The sequence below is a fragment of the Dama dama genome, chromosome 15, assembly GCF_033118175.1.
Source record: "Dama dama isolate Ldn47 chromosome 15, ASM3311817v1, whole genome shotgun sequence".
NCBI classification, from domain to species: Eukaryota; Metazoa; Chordata; class Mammalia; order Artiodactyla; family Cervidae; genus Dama; species Dama dama.
In genome coordinates this window covers 29,317,867-29,338,708 of record NC_083695.1, presented here as the reverse complement: position 1 = coordinate 29,338,708, position 20,842 = coordinate 29,317,867, and the positions used below count along the sequence as shown (strand labels likewise).

General features: G+C 53.5%; 1 protein-coding gene across 3 annotated transcripts in view; it reads right to left on the bottom strand.

Moving 5' to 3' along the window:
• COL13A1 (collagen type XIII alpha 1 chain) overlaps nt 1-20,842 on the bottom strand; it is a 150,495-nt gene that overhangs the window by 31,204 nt on the left and 98,449 nt on the right. For all 3 annotated transcript variants that reach the window (XM_061161702.1, XM_061161703.1, XM_061161704.1), the window contains 11 exons: nt 20,320-20,355; nt 11,298-11,342; nt 10,360-10,392; nt 9,728-9,754; nt 6,578-6,631; nt 5,508-5,594; nt 4,681-4,734; nt 3,510-3,554; nt 3,066-3,134; nt 2,200-2,223; nt 666-728 (listed from right to left, as the gene is read on the bottom strand). In XM_061161702.1, the coding sequence (XP_061017685.1) occupies nt 666-728; nt 2,200-2,223; nt 3,066-3,134; nt 3,510-3,554; nt 4,681-4,734; nt 5,508-5,594; nt 6,578-6,631; nt 9,728-9,754; nt 10,360-10,392; nt 11,298-11,342; nt 20,320-20,355 (537 nt within the window). The remainder of the gene's footprint in view (nt 1-665; nt 729-2,199; nt 2,224-3,065; nt 3,135-3,509; nt 3,555-4,680; nt 4,735-5,507; nt 5,595-6,577; nt 6,632-9,727; nt 9,755-10,359; nt 10,393-11,297; nt 11,343-20,319; nt 20,356-20,842) is intronic.

Genomic DNA, 20,842 nt, shown 5'->3' with positions numbered 1-20,842 from the left:
TGGGGTCACAAAGAGTCAGACATGACTGAGTGACTAAACACAGCACAGCAAATAACCAGCTGTACCACCAAAGCAAGCTGAGAGGAAAGAGCAGTGAATTCCTCCTGGTAGATCAGGTAAGGCTTCAGGGAGGAGGTGGCAGCCTTCAAGGTGGGATTGAAACATGAGGACTTTGAAAGGTAGGGGAGACAAGAAGGGACTTTAGGGCAGAAGGTCTCATGAGTGGAGGACAGAAGGACAATGAGCGTGGCTTTCTGAGAAAATCCACAGGGATGAAGGCAGAGGATAAAAGGAAGCAGGAATGGAGGGAGGGGTGAGACTGGGGAGGGGCTTAAGTGCTACTTGCTGTGATGGCGGGTTGAGTCCCTGCTGTGGGTCCAGCTAGGGTGGGAGCTCGTCTAGACCCAGGCCTCACTGTAACAGAGGGGCCTGTGAGTTACAGGAGCCTGAGACCAGACAGTGAGGGAAGAACGGCAGAGTTGAGGGTGTGGGAGGGATGGTGGGCAGGTGGTGCCTTGGAGCTTGGGGAGAATTACAGGCTGGAGTGGGGTGGTGGCCCTGGGAACATGAGAAGGATACAGATGGGGGCAGCCAAGGGTCCCGTGCTCAGAGACACATGCAGGGCTTCTGCAGGGTCTGCATCTGCCTTGTCAAGACAGTGTTACCTTCTCGCCTGGGATCCCTGGAGCTCCGGGTGGGCCGATCTGCCCAGGAAGACCAGGGGGCCCCTAGGAAAGGAAAGAGAGACCTGAGGGAGAACTTTATGACTGAGGACGGATGGCCTGTCTCCAGGGAGGTGTATGTGGAGGCTGATTATTTCCAAACATTTCATCAGCGTTAGGAACACTTTTTGTTTTTTTTTCAAAGAAAATAACAAGAAGACTCCACAGTGTAAGGCAGGTAAGCTCTGAGTGTGTTTAGGCTAAAGACAGGGTTGGGGATCCTAGAGTCACACCTATCAGCCTTTTCCTCCCCTTCCCTCTACACCCTGGGGGCTCCTTGGTTCCTAGAAGTTCCTAGAAGATAAATCTGACCTTCCCTGACAGTGATTTAGAAATGTCTCTGGGAAACAACCCAAATGTCCATCAACAGGTGAATGTCTGGTACATTCACACAGTGGAATACTATACAGCAGTGAAAAAGAGCCAAGCACTGCACAGGACATGCCATAAAAGAAAGAGACTCTGACACGTGATGCAGAGCAAAAGAAGCCAGATGCAGATGCTGACATACTGACTGACTCCATTCTTAAGGAACTCCAGAACTGAAGACAGACCTAAGCTAGGGTGATAGAAAGCAGATCAGTGGGGGTGAGTGTGGGATTGACTCTTGAGTCTCAGGAAGGAATTTTCTGGAGTGATTGAGGTGGTGGATACAAGACTATATACATTTGTCAAAACTCAACAAATTCTACACCTAAAGTGGGAACATTTTGTTGTATGTACAGTTAATTCAAGGTTGATTTTAAAAATTAAGAAATTTTTCCATGAAAGTTTTGTTTCAAATAGCTATTTCAAATAATACATTTTAATGTTTCCAAATGAAGCCCACTGATTTCAGAACCATGTGGTTAATACTAATCTCTGGGATTGAGGCATCATGACTGGTGCTTAATTCTGGATTTGCATCATCTCTAAGTGTGTTCTCTAGCATATGGCCACTAAAAAATATTGAATGACATAAAATGTGAGTAGTTTGAGAACATCTTGATCTCTCCTCTTTTCTCTGACTTGGAAGTTAAAGCAGGTGGTGATCATTTTAACTGCAGATACTCACTGAGGACCTATCACTGCTGGGCACCCATGCAGGATCCAGGCTTAGAATACACTGGTTTTCCAGATGCAAATAATGAAGTTGATTTCCAGGAAAAGTGGAGGATTGCTACTGATTTCTTAGGATTACACTTTATTAGTCAAAGTTTGGGTAAAAGGAGAAACAGAAATATCTTCCTCCATACCACTACTTTCTCGATGCCGTTGCAGAGAGAACCCAGCGTTTATTCTTTGACAGGAGTGCCCTGCTGAGTTGAAGAACCACTCCAGATGACAGCTGTGATCCTGCTCAGGCTCAGGCCAGTTCCTGCCCCAGCACAGCAGGGTCTACCCTAACCTTCTGGTTTGGCTTTCAGCTTGCCCACCCCCAGCCCTCAGTCCAGCACCTGGGGCAGGCCGGGGAGGGAATCAAGGGACGAGGACTCACCATCAAGGCCAGTGTCCGGATCTCCTAAAAATCAACACCACGTGATCAGTTGAAGAGCAAATCAAGAGCCACCTGGAGGGTACCTCAAAACAGTCCTGGAAGTGTGGGCGCTGAGCCCCTTGAAGGAGCACCACAGAGGTAGACCCTCTCGGGGACTCTGTGCCTCCCAGACTCACCCCACCCTCACCTCTCCCAGAGGTTTATAATCACTGGACAGAGAACACCCCACGAGCACCAAATGCTGTCTACAACAGACTCAGACATGCTTAAAGGGACCGCAAACTGTCCCTTTACCAGAGAGGGAAGAAAGAACCATGTCTTCTAATCACTGACCGGGACCCTCCCTTCATCTTCCCCCTCTTCTAAGACTCAGATTTAAGGCTCTGATGTACCTCCCTTTAAACACAGCAGAACAAAACACGGATCTACTTGAAAATAAATTAGAGGGACAATTGTTGGCATTAAAAAAAAAATGTACACCTTGAACATGGATTCACACAGGTACAAGGATTCCCTTAAAGGAGCAGTTCTCAGTCTGGGGTGACTTTGTCCCCCTGGGGACATCCAGCAGTGTGCAGAGACATACTTTGTTTTTTATAGCTGGGAGGCAATGACATAGGTGCCATCTACTGGGATCTAGTGGGTAGAGACCAGGAACGCTGCTGGACATCCTCCGGCACACGGGTCAGTCTTCTCACAACCAAGATGAACCAGCCCCAGATGTCAGTAACACCCCGCTTTTTAAAAAAAAAATTTATAGCATGAGGGATCTTAGTTCCCCAACCAAGAATTGAACCCAGGCTCCCTGCAGTAGAAGCATGGAGTCTTAATCACTGGTCCAACTGTCTCTGGGCGGTCTCACTCACCTGGAGAGCCTCGTTGATGTTCCCGTTGTAGTCCACCATCTCTCCTTTCCCAGGTTCTCCCTTGGAGCCCTAGGAGACAAACGATAGCTGTACCCAGGGCCTGGGTGAGCGGGGACCTCAGGACAGGCACCTCCTGCTCCTACAAATGGGATCAGAGCCAACGCTGGCTCCACAGGTGGGTCCAGTGCAGCTGGCGGTGGCTACCGGGGCTCCAGACACGCTCAGGGGATGCTCAGGGAATCCAGAACCAACGGAGAGCCCTGGACTAGACAGACCTGGGGGACGCTGAGTCTGATTGCGGCTGCAATGTCAGACATCCTAGCCAGACAACCTGTCTGGGGCCAGACTGCTCTTCCTGGAGAGCCCCAGATGAGCCACTTCACGCCGTGACCCCAGGGAGCTGAGATGTGCTGCCCTGATTCTCTGGATGAGAGATGCACGTACCTTGGGGCCAGTAGGTCCCTGATCTCCAGGTGCTCCAGGCTCCCCCTGTTGCAGGACAAAATTAGAGTGAAATAGGCATAAGGCAGGTACAAAGAATCTGATGTCCCCAGATGGTCTGTGTGTTGGGGCCCTGGAGGGGCCAGGAGGCTCAGCTCAGGGCAGGCCAGGAGGGCGCAGGGCTCCATCTCATGCAGGATCCACCCCTCGGGAAGCGCCTCTGCCAGCCCGCATGCCCCTCTCCCTCTGAGCTCCCTCCAGCTTCACACTGGAAGGTCTTCTTTCTGTCCCGCGTGAGCTGTTGGTGATTCTATCCTTGTTTGTCTGTCCACATCTCCTCAGTCCCCTAAGTCAGCCACCTCCTTGGGAGCAGAGATCAGACCCTCTGCCCCTCTGTTCTCATCCTGCTCAAGGAGCAAAGGTTCAGAAACTTTGTGCCAACTGCCTGGGTGGTCGCCAATCACCTTGGAGAGCCCCGGGGGTTCCTATCTGCTGGTGGAAGACCCAAACTGTGGGAGGGAACACGGGGGGCCAGGGTGAGGGATTAGAAACACCCTGCCTCCTGCAGCAGGTTGGGTGAGGGAGGATTTGTACTTGTTGGAAACAGGACAGAACCGTGGGGAATAAACGAAAGGTGGTATAAATTGTGAAAAGCAAAGCAGAGTTCCACACTTGATCTGGGAAAATGTGAACCCTGAACACAGCTTTAAAAATGAAGCCAGAAAGTAAAAATAAAGGGAAAACAAACCCTTTAATATAACTCAACTTCTGCTGACCCTCCCGTGGGTCAGGGACGCTCAGGGAGCGTCACCTCCAGGTAGCAGCCGGCCCCTCCCCGCACCCACAGGCTTGCAGTGCCCACAGCAGCACCAGGCTGACCTGTCCACAGGAGCCGGAGAGAATGGAGCCCCACCTTTACCAGCGGTTGGAAAATAGTAGATGCAGGGCCTCTGGGGCACTGCATTCCCCAGGCGCAGCGTTTCATCCCTGGCCCGTGCCTGGCCACCATCTCAGAGGGAGTTCCCCAAAGCCCAAGGTGACCACGAGAGACGGAGTCGTGACAGTCAGCCCTGTGCCTGGGGGCCCAGTGGCAGGGAACGGCCAAGACTCTCTCTCCCTCTGAGCTCCCAAGCTGACCCTCATCCTGCAGCTCTTAGATCGGGGCCCTCTGTACCTTGTCTCCTTGCTCTCCTGCGGGGCCTGGCGGGCCATCTGCTCCAGCCTCCCCCTAGGCAACAGCAGAGAGATGGGATGAGGATACGCAGGGGGCAAGAGACGGTCCGGCCATTCATGTTGTAGCAAGTGTATCTGGGCTCTATCTCTTGCCCGCTCATATCTACTAACTCCCCCTATTCGACCTGTCTGACTTCCCCACCCTTGGGCCCTGCCCAGGCCCACCTCCTCCAAGCAGCCCTCCTGACCTATTCCTTTCCTCCTCTCACTTCTGTGCTGCCAGGCCCTCCTCAGTTCTTAGTCAACACACACGTGTCCAGCTTGTTGAGGCCCCTAACTATGGACCCTTATCAACTTCTGGCTGTAGGAGGCAGGTCACTTTGGAGCCTGGAACACTCACCAGATCCTGCCTGGGAGACAGAGGGGAGTGGGAAGGGCCTGGGCATGTGGGGAGGGGGCCCCAGGAGGCCTAGGACCAGAGGAGCAGGGAGAGGCAGGAGTCTCTGTGGCTGATTCAGAGTCCAGGCTATGGGCCTTTCTGATTATCCAAAGACCTGGCAGCCACTGGTCCTTGACTCAGTTACATCACAGCCATTTGAGTCAATGGCTCCTACTTCCATCTGCCCCAGAGAGGGCATCTCTTTTGGAGGGTCAAGGTCACTGCTTGGAAGTAGGAGCTCGGACCTTTCTAGAATCCACTGGAAAAACCACACACTTAGAGGAGGAGAGAAGGCAAGGTGCCCAGGATATAGAGTCCCCCAAATGCACTAGGGATAAGGACCACAGGCAAACACATGGCTTGAGCACCAGTCCAAGGGAAAGACTCACCTTTGGCCCTGGGGGTCCAGGAAGCCCTGGGGGTCCAGGCTCCCCTCTGCTTCCTTCAATGGAGTTGCCAGCATCACCTTTTTCTCCCTGGGGGTGGAAGGTAGAGTTACCATCACTAACTTTGAGGCAGGTGGTTGGTCTCTGTCTCTTCTCCCCTCATAGTTCAAAGGACTAAAGACAGCAGACTGCCCCTCGGTCTATGCTGGATGTTGGGGAACGGTGGGCTCCAGCATGGCTGGGGACCAGAGGCTTTCAGAAGCCTGGCCATGGGATTTGAGGAGAGAATGGAACTGGTTACTAAAGTGGAACAGGTGTAAGCTAGAACAAGATCTCCATCAGAACCAGGATCAAGGTTTCTCAAAGTGTGTTTTAGGAAACACTCCTTCAGCAGGTTGGGAATATTCAGAATGTGACAAAAAGGGGTCTGGTGGCCAAACAATGTCGGAAAGGCAAAATGAAATGAAGCTATCCAGGCTCCTTCACCACAGGGTGTCAGGAGCCTCTTGGACAGGCCAAGGTGCTTATGACTCTCTGAGGAGCCTGCTTTATTTATTAAAAAAATTTTTATTGGTGTATGGCTGACTTGTGTTAGTTTCAGGCATACAGTAAAGTGAGTCAGTTATACATACATATATTATATATATATATATATATATATATCTCCACTCTTTTTCAGATTCTTTTCCCATATAGGCCATTACAGAGTATTGAGTAGAATTCTGAGGGGGCTATTGTATAGAGCCAAACTTCTTTGACTTCTTTTTTTTTTAATGGAATATCTGTGGAGCTCATGTACTATAGACTATGCTTTCAGACTGGGTGCAGAGAAATCAGACCAAGTCATAGCTAATAAATTCTTTGAATTTGGGGCTTTTTGGGGACAGTCAGGACCTCCCATGTGGTACCCCATGCTTCTGTCCCCCAAAACAGAATCTGGCTGCTTTCCCCTAATCTGGGAGGGACCCCTGTAATGCTGGGGCCTGTGTGAATGTGCAGGGTGGGAAATGTGGGTGGGGATGGATGCTGAACTTCTACACAGAGCCCACCATTCAGAGCTGGTTGCTACCCACCTTCTGCCCCAAGAGGCCGAGTGGCCCGGGGGACCCTGCAGCCCCCTTCTCACCCTGTGGAGGGAATGCAGACAGTTTGGGTTAGGAACTGTTTCTCTAGTATGTTGGCGAAGGCACCAGCCCTCCATGTAGGGTCTTGACTTTCTTTTCTCCTGCCTCCCTGCCCTTACCTGGGCTGTTCTCTCAAGGACTCATTTCCTGCTGGACCCTATCAGGGACCTGACTCCTTCCTTGGGACACTTCCCACTGGTATCATTGTCCTCCCAGTCCTGTGTGGGTGGGGCCCTTGGCACTTATGTAGGGAGAGGAGCCAAGAGCATTGAGTCCCTTAGGGGGGTCTCCTAGGAAGACGTGAGCCATTCAGAATGCCAATATTTGGCATTCTTTTTAAAAAACTGCTTTGCTGTTTTTCACGTTTGTAATGTCTAGCAATTAGATGTTCCTGGTCTTTAGGGAGAGCTTTCTGCCCACCTCCTTCCTGCCTCTAGGGATGACAAAAACCATCACACTAGAACTTTTCCTTTGGGGGAATATTTTGAGAAGTGTGCCTCAGGTTGAATTGTGTCCCATGCAAATTCATATGCTGGAGTCCTAACTCCAAATATCTCAGAATGTGACCTTACTTGGCAATTGGACCACTAGAGATGTAATTAGCTAAATTATGAGGTCACCCTGGAGTCGGGTGGGCCCCTAATCCAGTATGATCAGTGTCCTTATAAAGAAAAGGGAACTTTGGACACAGACATGCATTTGGGGAGAATACCACGTGAAGACGAAGGCAGAGACTAGGGCGATACTTCAACAAGCCAAGGAAGACCAAGAATGGCAGCAAGCTACCAGGAACCAGGAGAGAGGCATGGGACACCCTGCAGAAGGGTGTCCAACCCTGCTGACACCTGATCTCAGACTTCCGGCCTCAGAACTGTGGGTCAATCAATGTCTGCTGTTGAAGCCACCCAGTCAGTGGTCCTGTGTTAGGGCAGCCCTAGTAAACAAGCGAAAGTCGCTCAGTCGTGTCCAACTCTTTGTGACCCTGTGGACTATGTAGTCCACGGAATTCTCCAGGCCAGAATACTGGAGTGGGCAGCCGTTCCCTTCTCTGGGGGATCTTCCCAACCTAGGGATCAAACCCAGGTCTCCCACATTGCAGGTGGATTCTTTACCATCTTTCCCATCTGAGCCACCAGGGAAGACCAAGAATACTGGAGTTGGTAGCCTACCCCTTCTCCAGTGGATCTTCCCGACCCAGGGATGGAACCCGGGTACCCTGTATTGCAGGCGGATTCTTTACCAGCTGAGCTACCAGGGAAGCCCAGTAAACAAGTACCCTTTTCTAGTCTACCACCAAAAAAATACTTTTTCTTGCTCATGACTTGGACCCCAGAGCCCCGCTCTCATTGCAGAGATGAAGGGTCTCTGTGACTGTGGATGACCCCTCAGTGCAGCAGTGGCAGAGCTGGATGCAGCACCCAGCTCTCTTGATGCTTCTCCTTCTGTGTCACAAAGACTTCACTTGGATTCACAGCGTCCTGTATCAGGAGGGCCCCTCGAGAGCGCCCCTCCAGGCCAGCATGAGAAGCTCCAATTGCCATAGTCTGATGGTGGTTCTCATATGTAATAATATACACTGAGGGCCCTGGACTCATAATTCACTCGGATATCTCAACGAACTTTTCAGCGGAAGACACAAAGGATGTCGCATCAAGTCTAGCTGTCATCCCCTTGCCACCTGCCCTGGGGTAGAAAATGTGAATGACAAGAGGAGGGCATGGCAACCCACTCCAGTGTTCTTGCCTGGAGAATCCCTATGGACAGAGGAGCCTGGCCAGCTACAATCCATGGGGTTGCAAAGAGCTGGACATAACTGAGCTACTAAGCTCACACACAGGGAAGAGAGGAGGGCCAGGTAAAAGCCGCAGGGGTGAGAGGGACGAGTCCTAAGGCCCCAGCTCGCCTTGCAGGGCCTGCGGCTTTAGCGGGGGCATACCCCTGTCTGGGGCGAGGGGTCTAAGGGGAAGGGTGTAGGGCTGCCCTGCTGAGGTCCTGAGGGATGGGAGCAGGGGAGAGAGGACCTCCCTTCCTTCGGCTGGGCTTTCCTCTTGGGTACCCAGTGGCTTTCAGGGAGAAAGGCTGTGCCTTCGAGTGTGAATTTCTGAAGATTTGCAGGCCATCCTGGCCAGCATTCCCTTCCTCCCGGGAACACATGCACCCACCGCACACTGCAAGCAGCATGGCAGCCATGGGGGCGGGGGTGGGAATGGGGGGACCAGGAGAGGCCGGGGTGAAGGGAGCACACACTCGGAGACACGGTATCCTACCCTCTGCCCCCTCTTTCCCGGCAAACCTGGGGGCCCCGGCTTCCCTGTTGCTCCTGGGTCTCCCTTTGGGGTAAGAAAAGAAAGTCACTGATAAGAGGATGGGGTGGGAGTGGTGAGGGGTACGAGGGGCAGTAATCATAGATGAGTGTTTCCAGAATACCTGCCCCCTAAGACACACCTCTTAAAAAAAGGTTGTCCTTGTCAGAAAGTTTGAAAATGCTGCAGAAGTTACTTTGTTTTTGTTTCGTCGCTCAGTCGTGTCCAACTCTTTGCGACCTCATGGACTGCAGCACGCCAGACTACCCTATCCTTCACTATCTCTTGGAATTTGCTCAAATTCATGTCCATTGAGTCAGAGATGCTATATAACCATCTCATTCTCTGCGGCCCCCAAAAGAGTTTCCCAATGTATATTTAGCACAGTAAAGGCTCTGAGAAGGCCTGTAGGAAAGAAACCTGTGTAATAGTTTGAAACTCCCGTTTTTTCTCAAATGTCTTTGACCACAGAGACTTTTCTCATGTTACACCTCTTGTTGGACTGGATGAGAGACACAGCCCTGCGGGTGCAGGGGACCATGTCACCGCCCACTGCCGCTGGTGTGAATGTAAACCAGACAGTTGCCCGGGCCAGGATCCAGGGAGGGGGAAGCGAGGCATCTGCAGCTCATTCTTGACAAGCAAGCCCCTCCATGGTGGGCTCTCCTCTGCTCCATCAGGTCCCCAGCCCCGGACCAGCCTCAGGGGACTAGGAGCAAAACCACAGCAGCCCCTCCCACCTCCACCCCACGCCTGATGCTCCGGGCTGCCCGGAACATTTCCTCTGTATCAGTACCTTGGCTCCTGGGATCCCAGGTTCACCCTGCGTGGGAGAAAACAAGACTCTGGTAAAGAATGTGAGAGAGCCAGATGAGTGAGGCCAGGAGCAGAGGAGTGAAGGCATTTGGGGGCAGAAGTGTCTGATCAGCTCAGGGCTTTCCTCTGCCTCGGACTCAGGCCCCTCCTGGACTGTTCCTTATTCTTCCCCCAGGGGAGACGGTGGCAGATGAGAGGCAGGCAGCCCAGGAGGAGGGAGAGGAAGGAAGGGGAGTTTGCTTTGGATGCCGTGTCCCTGTAAATGACCTGCCAGGAGATCCACATAGAGAATTTCTGCTTCAGGAGTGTTCCTGCCCACCAGCTGAATTCTGGAGAGCAAAGCAAAGCACTAGACTCCTTTCACGTTGGCAGGCTGGTGGGACCTTCAGCTGAGACTGGTAAACCTTTGCCAGTTACTTGAGCGGCTTAGTTAAACATCTGTTGTTCAAGCTGAGCATCTGGCATACATGCTGCTTTAAGGGCAATGGTTCTGAAGTCTGTCTGCTCCCGCCTTGGTCCAGTGGCCACCCACCGAGCCCCTGAAACCCCAACTCTGTCCTCTCCACCCCTCCCATCATGCCCCTCAGGTCTTGAGTTACAAGGTCCACTGACCTTCATCCCAGCCACAGTGGTTCCAGGAGCCCCCTGGCAGAGAGAAGGAAAGGCATGGGGACTTTCTCACCTGAGGCGGGGTGGGGGCACAGAAGAGGTGGCCAGCCTCCTCTCCCAGCCTCCTCTTGGAGAGACATGAGACCTGGAGACTTTGGGCTGCTGCTCAGGTCCATGGGGAAGGGGGTTGCTGAGCTCGGCTCAGAGAGAGTGGCCTGAGAAAGACCCTCTGTGCTCAGCCAGGCTCCCTGTGCTTCCAGACCCTCCTGGGAGACTCAGAGGGCACCATGGCAGGCAGCTCCTGACTGGGCTAGATGGGGGGCGTCCTTGGGTGGAATGGGGGTGGGGCTACGAAAGGAGGAGGAGGAGATGGGGGAGAAAGGTTGGGGAGGAGACCTGCAGGGAAGTGGACAACAGCAGGTGGCTGAGTTTACTAAGCTCACTGGCCCCTGAGGCTGCCTGTGGGACTCTCCTTAAGGGATCCCTCTAGCTCTAAGACCCAGTGGACTGGGGAGCAGCTGGGAGTGAACCCCACTTTCTTATCAGCTCCAGACCACCAACTTTGAGGCAAATAACTGCCAAGTACAGCACTTATTAAATTTCAAGTGAATGTCACTTTCAGGGGATCCTGACTCCCACAGACAGCTCTGGCTGTCTCAGGAGTTCAGCCAGAGCTGAGGGTACCTGAGAGGTTCTTTTTATGATCCACTGATGCCCAGGAGGAGGCCTGGCCATGCTGGGAGGCTGCTGGTGAGTGATGGTTCATGGGTCAAAAAGGAGCACCCTGCCTGAACAATAGGCCAGGCAGCAAGGGGAGAAGATGAGAAGAAATGTGCAGCCCATCTCTGTTTTTATAGGAGGACAGGATGCAGAAGGAGGAGGTGCTAGGGGAGAGCACTGGGGCTGGGGGAGCTGCTAGGGAGTTGGGGGGAGCTGCATACCTTTGCTCCGTGTTTGCCTGGCATTCCTGGCATGCCCCGTTCTCCCTGCAGGAAGAAACAAGAGAAACAATGAGAAGAGGACCAGACTCAGGGCCCAAGGGCTCGGCCCTGAAGCATGGTCTGTGAGGATGTCAGCGAGAGGGGTTGCTCCAGAAGCTTAGAATAACCATTTAAGTCACATCTGCCAGGGATGGCTTCACCCCATCCTCTTTGGGCCAGGTCTCTAAATTCTGCAAAAGGCCCAAAAATTTTAGCTTCCAATGCAAGAGCCCTCCCTCACCCTGACCCCACCAGGACCCCTGAGCCATAGGCAGGGGTGGTGGAGCTGGACTCAGAAGCAACCGCAACAGATAAGATTGTGCCCCAGGCACTAAATTCTGGAAAATCCCTCTTGTGGGAAAGAGCAGAGAAAGGCACAGTCACTTATTGCATCTGTGTCTGGCACTGAGTGAAGCCGTCACATCCATCCTCTGTTCAATCTCTAGGAATCCCCTCCAGTCAGTGTGGGAGTGGATGTTATTCCTGTCCCACAGGTGAGCTTTGGGAGGCCAGGTATGATAGTCAAGGTCATGCAGAGCAGAGATTTGAACACAGGTCTTTTGTCTGCCAAAGCCCAGGTACCCATTTCTCTCAGCCAACCCCAAGCATCAGATGTTTCTATTGTTTGGCAACCGCAAGCATCCGTTGCTCCCATTAAACACCTTCTGCAGGCCAAAAGCAGGGCAACGCCCTCTATTCTGGAGGGCCCTCAGGTCTGTGCCCCGTAGGGGTGAGGGGTCAGTGCTCAGCCCAAGGGCTGTGTCTTCAAACCCTGGCACCAGAGAAAAACGCTGAGCCCGGCTGGCCTGGGACCACAGTTCTGCTCTATGGCCAGCAGAGGGCGCCACAGGACTTCGTCAGAATTCTGGTAACTAGCTACAGCGCATAAGCTGAAGTCCCCAGTTTCCATTCCAAACAACTCAGCTGGCTTGACTCAGCCCAGAGGGACACCAGAGTCCCCTGGGGCGGTGGTGGTTACAGGCGGGAGGTCAGCTTGGGCAGCGCTGACTACTCAGAGATCTCCTGTTTGAACCCCGTTCTTTCTCTTCCCATCTGTCAGCTTTCCTCCAATGCATCTGCCCTCACATTTCCCACCTCCAGTGAGAGAGCTGAGCTGGGTGTCTGTGTGACCTTGGATAAGTTACTTTCTCTCTCTGGCTTCAGGATCCTGCAAAGTGAGGACTAGACACCTCCTACTCACTCCTGCTCCTGGGAGGACCACGCCGAGGAGCTGACACTGGGTGTGTTGGCAGCCCCAGAACAAGGTTCCGGGGGGGGGGGAGGTGATGTTAGCTCTGGGTAAAACTGTGGTTCCACCAGGGGCTCAGTGGGTCTCCTCCTGACCCAGAGGACAGCCTGGGGTGCCTCAGCAGCGCAGGAGGCTGGGGGCTGCCCACGCTCCAGCTCTGGGTTTCTGTCCCCAATCTCCACACACGCTGTGCAGATCAAAACCTGGAGTGAGGGTGTCTGATGTAATCGGGGTTGTCTTCAGACCCTGAAGGTTTGTCTGTGAAGATACAACCGCACTCTCCAGGGAAATCTGGGCCCCTCGGAGGAGGCAGTCTCCTCGTTAGAATGGCTGACCTTTGCCCCTCCCCTCCCTCTGGGTCAAGTCTCTTAATTCTGCAAGTGACCCAGACTCCCTTGATCCCCATCTCAGGGCCTCCCTCACCCCCACCCCTCTGCTGGGCAGGAAGCCAGGGTGCCCCTGGCTGACCCCACCCGGCGGGCTCATTCCACTCTCATCAGTCTCCTTCTCCAGGGTTTGTCTCCGGGGGCTCACCCCAGCCTGACCTCTGAACCAGGGTCTGGACTCAGCTTGCACCAGAAAACACTGATTCTGGACGATGGGAGAGGTGAGAGCGGGCTGAGTCATTATCAAGGGTGGCTGCGAGCAAGGGCATCTGTTTGCAGGGGTGATGGGGGGCTGCGGAGTGGGGAGTGTTTCCGGGGCCATTGCTAAAGGGAGGACAATGACACATGTGTGTTCACAGAGCTTTTCCTGGTGGCGTGTTTTTGTGAGAGCATACCTAGAGGCTCCTTCGTTCCCATTTTCCTACATGAAAAGTTTTTTGTTTGTTTGTTTAAAAGGTTTAAGTTTGGAATTGTGCTGAAGAATTTAGATCCACTAACTCACTAACATCTTAGTTGGGGAGAGAGCTCTCATAGTTTGCCAAAACCCTAGGGCCCCAATTTATCTCCTGCACCTCTTGTCCTCCGAGCAGGGAGCCTGGAAGCTCCCCGGGGGGCTGAGGAAGTAGGTGCTCCAAGCATTACAAAGGGTCTTGCCCCGGATGCCCGGAGCATGGATGGTGGCTGATGCTGTGGAGCCAGGCCTGTGCAAGGCTGGCTCTTTCAACCTTGGCTTCCAGAACCAAGGATGCTGGATGGCTGGCCTGCAAGGGGTGGATTCCGGTCTCGGTGGCTAAGAAAGTGCTGAGTGAGCTCACATAGGTAGACAGGGGGCTGCCCTGAATGACCCTGAAGGCCGTCCCAGCCACCACTTTTATGATGCCGCTGACTCCTGCTGCCCCTGCCTGGAGTGCCTGCCAGCATCAGTAGGTTCTGTATTCTGGTTCTGTTTCCAGGTGGGAGGACCCATCCTTTGCCCAGATGATGGGATGGAAGCAAGCTCCTTGGAGCACAAACCAGTTGTGTTCTGCTCTCTTAATTGGTGATTTACTGTTTGTTGAACAAATAGGGCAGGGACTTGGCAAAGGAGGCAAGAGGTGGGGGACTTCCGGGTCAGTTCCCCAGGCGAGCAAAGGTCAGGCCAGAGAAGCAGGGGGAGACGAACAGACCTCCCTAATGTGAGGCTCCTGCTGTGGGTTGGTGGGGGGTGGGGAGGCAGCCCTGGAGCAGGTCCACACAGACTCTTTGTTCTCTGCAGGGGAGAAGTGTGGGGAGTGGAGGACTCGGGGGAGGCCAGCAGGTGACTCAGGCCTTAAGTCTGGACCAGGGCCCTTTCCTGGGCTGGAAAATGCCGGGTGAGGAGAGCTAATGTCCTTCTCTCCCCTAAAGAGTTCCCAGGGTTCCCTTCCGGGAGGAGGGCAGCTCTCTCCCTCTTCTCGCCCCAGCCAGCTCCAGACTGGAGAGGCCTGGGGCCACGGAAACGCCAGGTCCTTCAGTAATTAGGGCCGGCAGGAAGTGATCTGGGGAATTACCGGGGTCAGGCGCCCCATCGAAGGCCAGGGCTTTGGAAGGGCGGCTGGGTTGTAATCTCGATTTGAGATCGGTTGATTTTGTAGTTTGTTCCAAAAAGAAAAGTCAGCTCTAATTAATCTGGGGACTTGGGAGTGCAGGAGAAACGGCGCAGAGAGCACAGGCTGGGGGCTGGAGGCAGGCAGAGCAGTCCTGTCGGCCCCCATGAGGCCTCAGAGGTGGGGCCCGTGTCTCAGCTCCCTGATCTGCTTTAATTGAAATGGTCTGGATGCCCTCCTGCCCCCAAGGAATTCCTGGTTTTGAAACCAAGTGCTGTCCCAACTCTGCATCGACAATCTCCATCTTCAGGGCATGCTCTGCTGCCTGTCAGCATGGCATGGAGCCTAGGGTTGCCGGGGTCCTCTGGGAGTCAGGGGGTGCAGGGAAGTTTTAGGAGGTTTCTCCGCTGGGGTGCACAGCTCAGACAGCCTTCTCCTGGCTTTATTGGAGGTCACAGGACCAGGTCAGCCCCCTGGGGAAGAATTCGGGTACAATCAGCACCAATGGGCAAAGCACTCCCCTTCTTTGGTTCTTTGAATAAAATACACCAAGTACCCCCAAGTTCTCTGCCTTAGATGTCACAGAGAGCCTGGGAGACATGGAGGAGGGCCTGAATCCAGCCACAACCTTCTCACAAGAAGGAAAACAGGCCAGCTCCCTCCTTCTTTCCTTCTAGTGGAGGAGTTGGGAGCGGGAGCAGGCGGTAGTGGTGGGGTATTGGAAATCATAGGTCCCCTGGGCTCATAAAACCCAGGTAGTAAAGTCATCCAGAAGAAGACTTTGGGGCCAGACAGACCTGCTTCACTGCTTTGTAGCTGTGGCCCTAGGGGGATTCACCTCTGTGAATTTATAGATGTTGCCCATCTATAAATTGGGGATAAGAATAAAACGTACCTGACAGGGTGGTTATGAGGATCTGATGAGATGATGCAAGCAAAGTGCTCCTACACAGCCTGGCATGAAGAGGCCCAGAAAGGTAGATATAATAATTCTAGTTACGTTCTTCAGAAGTGTGTCCACCCACATGATGCTGTGCTGACTGGCAGGTCAGAACGATCCTGCCCTCTGGTAGAAGAATTGAGGTACCCGGGTGGGTGGCCTTCTGCTCCTCACACCCTCACTCCAGCGCCCTAGCCAGCCGACCACAGGGCCCATCGGATCTCCTTCCCTGGGAGTCCCTCTTTCTGGGGAGCCCCACCGCCTCCAGGAGGTGTGACCTCAGTTACAAGCTGAGTAAACACAAGGCTGTCACATCCTGCCTGCACTGGTCTGAAGATGCACAGCCCAGAGCCGGCAGGATGGGAATGTGTGCTCAGCTCTGGTCCTTCATGCAAACCCCAAGGCTTAACACCCAGACCGCCACATGTGTCAAAGGCACCCCCCTACTGCCAAGATGGACGGGCCAGTTCTGACGTGCTTGGAGATAAGCTCTCACCAGGTTTTGTGATCCATACACAGTCTGACAATACTCATCAATCCTCTTGAAAGAGAGCCAAGGTTGTGATGCTTTAAACACACATTTTGTGTCTTGCAACACATTTAAAGTAGATCGGTGCCATAAATTTGGATCAAATAGGTACCACATGGGCGCACAACAATGCTCACAGTGTCTAGGCCGCGGGGCTGGGTGTGAGTGGGGCTGCGGCAGCACAGGGCCCGCTGGCTACACCGGGCTGTGATCTCGAGGAGCTGGTGGAGACGCTGCCCTGCCGGCCTTGGCTGGCCTTTGAGAGCATGCCAGGCTGGGACCGGCTGCTGGGGTGGGTGGTGGTGGTAGTGGTGGTGGATGGAACTAATCAACAGCAAACTTCACAGGACCAGAAGCATCTTTGCTGAGAGTTAAATACCACCCCTTACTGAAAGAAAAGCCTCCCTGCAAGTGTGTCAAGTTGCCGGGACAGATGTGGAAGGGCCACTGGTCACCCCGTGGGGCCCCCTCACACCCTGAACACACGGGGTGTCCCCACTGGGTGGCACGGGGTGCTGGGTGGGAGCAAACTCTCATCTTCCCAGCATCTGTGACCAAGCTGCCCTTCGTGTGGGTCCCCCCTTCCAGGCCTCTTTCTAGGCAGAGAGCAGAGATGGGAAGAGAGAAAAGAGATTTGGTGGACAAAGGAAAAGAGCCAGAGGGTTACCCCTCCACATCCCAGAGAAACCACAGGGGAGGGTGGTCTGTGCACAGTTAGCTTAGCCTGGGGTGACACCCCTCCTCCCCCGAGCAGACATTTCCTTCTGCACTAGGGCGGGAAGACTGGCTCCTGGGTTCAGACTCATGAGACCTAGCTTCTAATCCCAGCATGATTATCACTAGCTGTGCAGTGTTGGGGCTTCCCTGATGGCTCAGACGGTAAAGAATCTGCCTGCAATGCAGAGACCTGGGTTCAATCCTTGGGTCGGGAAGATCCCCCTGGAGAAGGGAATGGTAACCCACTCCAGTAATTCTTGCCTGGAGAATTCCATGGACAGAGGAGCCTGGCAGACTACAGTCCATGGGGTCGCAAAAGGTCGGACACGACTGAGTGACTAACACTTGACTTGTACAACGCTGGGCAGAGTATTAACTTCTCTGAGCTTCTTGTCTCTTGACAGTGGGGATAATGCATCAAATTACTGGGCCAAGGTGAGATGAGATGAGTGAGAGACAGAGTGAAAGGACTTTGGCTGAACCAGGGACGTGAAGTACTGTTGCCCTTGCCCTTGGGCAAGATTCTTCATTTAAGAATTGAAAAATGGGATGAAACACTTTAAGGAGAAAAGTAATATCTCATGGAAAAAGGACTCTTCATCTAAGAATTCTGATGGGAAGAATACTTCTGCCTGGATATGGTGATCACTGGGGCTCAGGCAGTGGGAACAGGCACTTGTAGCCTCCTGAGTATCACCTGACCTTGAGGAATGACCCCCAGGTTCTTGTGGGTGGACTCTGCTGCTGGCCATCGGCCTCCAGTGCACCCTAGCCTCCGTTGGACTGGGACGCTGCGGCTTCAGTGATGACAGGACAAGGGTCCCAGCAGAGTGAGGGCTAGCACAGAGAGGAGAGTTCTGAGACCACCTGGTGGCTCCAGAGCTCCTACTGAGAAGTCTCAAGGACAGGCTGGGAGAAAAGAAGCTGGCAGGAGCCTTCCAGAAATGCAGAGAAGCCGGCAGCCTCACAGCTCCCCCTGGATTCCATGAGAAGAGGCTGTTGTGGAAGGGCAGGAGCAGGTCAACAGAGAAAGAAAGTGTGGGGAACATGAGCTGAGCATGAAGAAGGGCCTTCTCAGAACCCCAGGAGACCTAAGAGCGGTGATGCTTCTGACAAGCACTGGATGTGGATGAAGAGAGGCCTGGACATAGACTCGAGGGGTCTGACTCATAAAGCCAGGGTCGGGTGGGAGGCTGCTCCTCTCCAGAGGGTATGGAGCCAGCTCTGTTCTTAGGAAGCTGTAGCTTCCCTGAGCAGGAAGGGATTTCAATCCAGTCTCCCATCGGATATAGAAGCTTCTCTTAACACATGACAGACCCATAGTTTTCCAGCCTCTCCTTAAATGCCTCTGGTGACGGGGAGCCCCGTCCTTCTCAAGGTACCCACCGGCACTTGCTTTATCCTTAGTCAGGCAAAAGAAGTACATCTGTGCTTTCTCCAGCAGCCCTGGGCCTCCTCTAGCAGCCCTGAGCCTTCTCTCTCCAGAACAGGCTTCCCCGGGATCAGAGGCTGCCCCTCTGTCAGTAGGACCACGCTAGTTTCCTCTGCAAATTCCACACAGTCAGGGCTGAACGATTCCTCCCACAAACTTCACCCAGAATGGCCACAATCATGGAACCAGGCCCTGTACCATCATGACACCTTAGCCCCAAGCTGACGCCTCTCTATCCTCAGGGCAACAGACTCCCCCCGCCCCTCAACCTCCTTTCTGAATGAACCAGACTTCCAGTTGGCAGGGGAATGCAGATGCCTGCCATGGTAGGGATGCCAGCCGTGAGCATCCCCGTGACTCCCTGGGGAAACCGCTGCCCTGAAGTTTCTTCACAGCTTGAAAGAGCTGGTCTGGCTGCTAATGGGAAAGCCGACCCTGTGCTCCACTGGGAGGCAGTAAATTTTGTGAGTCTGCGTGAGTGGATGTAAGCAACCTCGGGGGCTGTAATTTCCACTTCCTGACACAGTACAAACTTCGCAGTTTATGCAGAACTAATGAAAGATCTCTCGGGTCTTGCCATTTCACCCACCAAGCACCCATAAAACAATGCGGTGAAGGCCCCTGTCGGATTACAGAGCTACAGAGCCTGTGGAATGTGCTCCTCCAGAGCTGATTCTTCCCTTTCCAGAATCCCTCCCCTTCCTCGTCCTGCCTTTCTTTCCTGTCTCTCTTCTTCCCCTGGAAGGCGCCAGGGCCTCCCAGCTGGGGCCTGGAGGGTGGGATGGGCTCCTTATGACACATGGCATCATGGGAAGGGCCGTGACTTGAACTTGAATTCCTGCTTTGCCACTTATGAGCCACTTAGGTTGTACCTCAGTTTCCTCATCTGTTAAATAGGAGAAGAAGAGTACCAGCCTCCTAGGATTAGATATGATGCAGGTCCCATTGAAGGCCAGCCTGGCACACAGGACACATTCAGTAAGTGGTGTATAGTGTTAAAATTATTTTTATATTATTAAAGTTATTGTAATGACCATCTCTGGGCCTTGGCTCAATTGTTTCCCTGTCTAAAATGCCATTTCCCTTGAAATCTGCTGCTTGCAGGAGCACAGTGGTAGATTAAAGATGGTCACAAAGGCTTTGCCACCCTCCCACAAGAAGAACAAGGAGCTGAGTCCTCTCGCCCCACTGACTTGAATGCTTTGGCAGTGTTACTTGCTTTGACCAATAGGACCTCAGAAAATGTGATGCAAGAGATGCTTTCGAAAAGCACTTGTGCACTGGGACTTGCCTGTTTCGAAAGCTGACCTGGGCCTGCCATGCTGTGAGGAGATCCATCTGCCCTACCCTAGGGGCTGAGAGGCCACGTGGAGTAGAACAGAGGAACCCAGGCCACAGTTAGCGCCAGCCCCAGGCATGTGGACGAGGCCGTCTTGGCCCCCCGGCCGTTCCAGCCATCATCCCATGTGACTGCATGAGTGAGCCCCGAGGAGACAGCTGGCCAAGCCACAGAATCCTGAGAAAGAATTGTTTTAAGACAGTAAGTTTGGGATGGTTCGTTACACGGCAATAGATAACTGATACACTTAGCCATTCACCGGGATTGAACTCAGAGGCTGTCCTCTCTCAGACGACGTCCCCCAGATCCTCCCAACCTAGAATGAATCGCCCTGAACCCCCTACCCCAATACTGACACAGCGCTTGGGATGGTAGCGGTTAGTGCGGTTGCCTTCACTACGGTTATTTGCGTAGGAATCCTGTCTCTTTGGCCTGTGAGCAGCCAGACAGCAGAGTTGGGACCTTCCATATCCCCTACCACACTCAGAAGCTCTGCCTGGTCCCCACTTACTAGGTCCTCAGTGGGCAGGCGAGAACCTGTGCCTCTGTGTGGACACGGCCACTCGGGTTGGCAGGGGACACATTCCTGGGTCTGAGGTCCAGTGGGGCCACTGACTTGCCCAAGGCCCTTCCCCCTCTGAGCCTCCTCCTTCCTCAATGGAGACACAAACTTAAATTCACTTAAATTCAAGACTTTTGAGGCCCTTGCTGATGTGTGTGCAAAAGTGTGTAGGGACCAAGTCCAGACCCCGTGTGCACTGTGGTGAAGCCCCATTTGGATTGTCACTTGGTGGGGGACGGGTCCTCCCTTCCCCCTCCTTCTTACCTTCCGGCCGTGGTAGCCCTGGATCCCTGGGTCTCCCTGAGGGGAACCAAGAGAAGGCCATTAGAGGGGTTTTCTTGCTGCACCCCCCTCCTCCACGTTACCATCCCCCTTCTTCCCAGTGACTCCAAATCCTCTGACCTCCACCTCCAGCCAACCTTGGAACAATAGCAGGGACTGTTTGACTTCCCAGAACCAGTCCCTGTCTTGCAGAGGCTGAGGGAGGAGGGACGGGTCGACTCGGCGGGGGCACAGGAGCCCTGAGGGTCAGTTTTGGTTCCACCATGGGCTCTCTCTGGTACCTGGACAAGTCACTTCCCCCCGGACTCCAGCTTCTGCATCTGTGAAACGGCTGGCTGGATCAGTGCTTTGCAACTTCTCTGTTCTAGAGCCACAGGGACTCCAGCTTCAAAGGGAGACTCGATATTGTGGGCTTCCAGATAAGGTTTCGAAAGAAACTGGATGACCCCAAAGGTCCTTTCCAGTTCTGGCCCCTTAGGAGCCACTGTTTTACTGGGATGTTGTG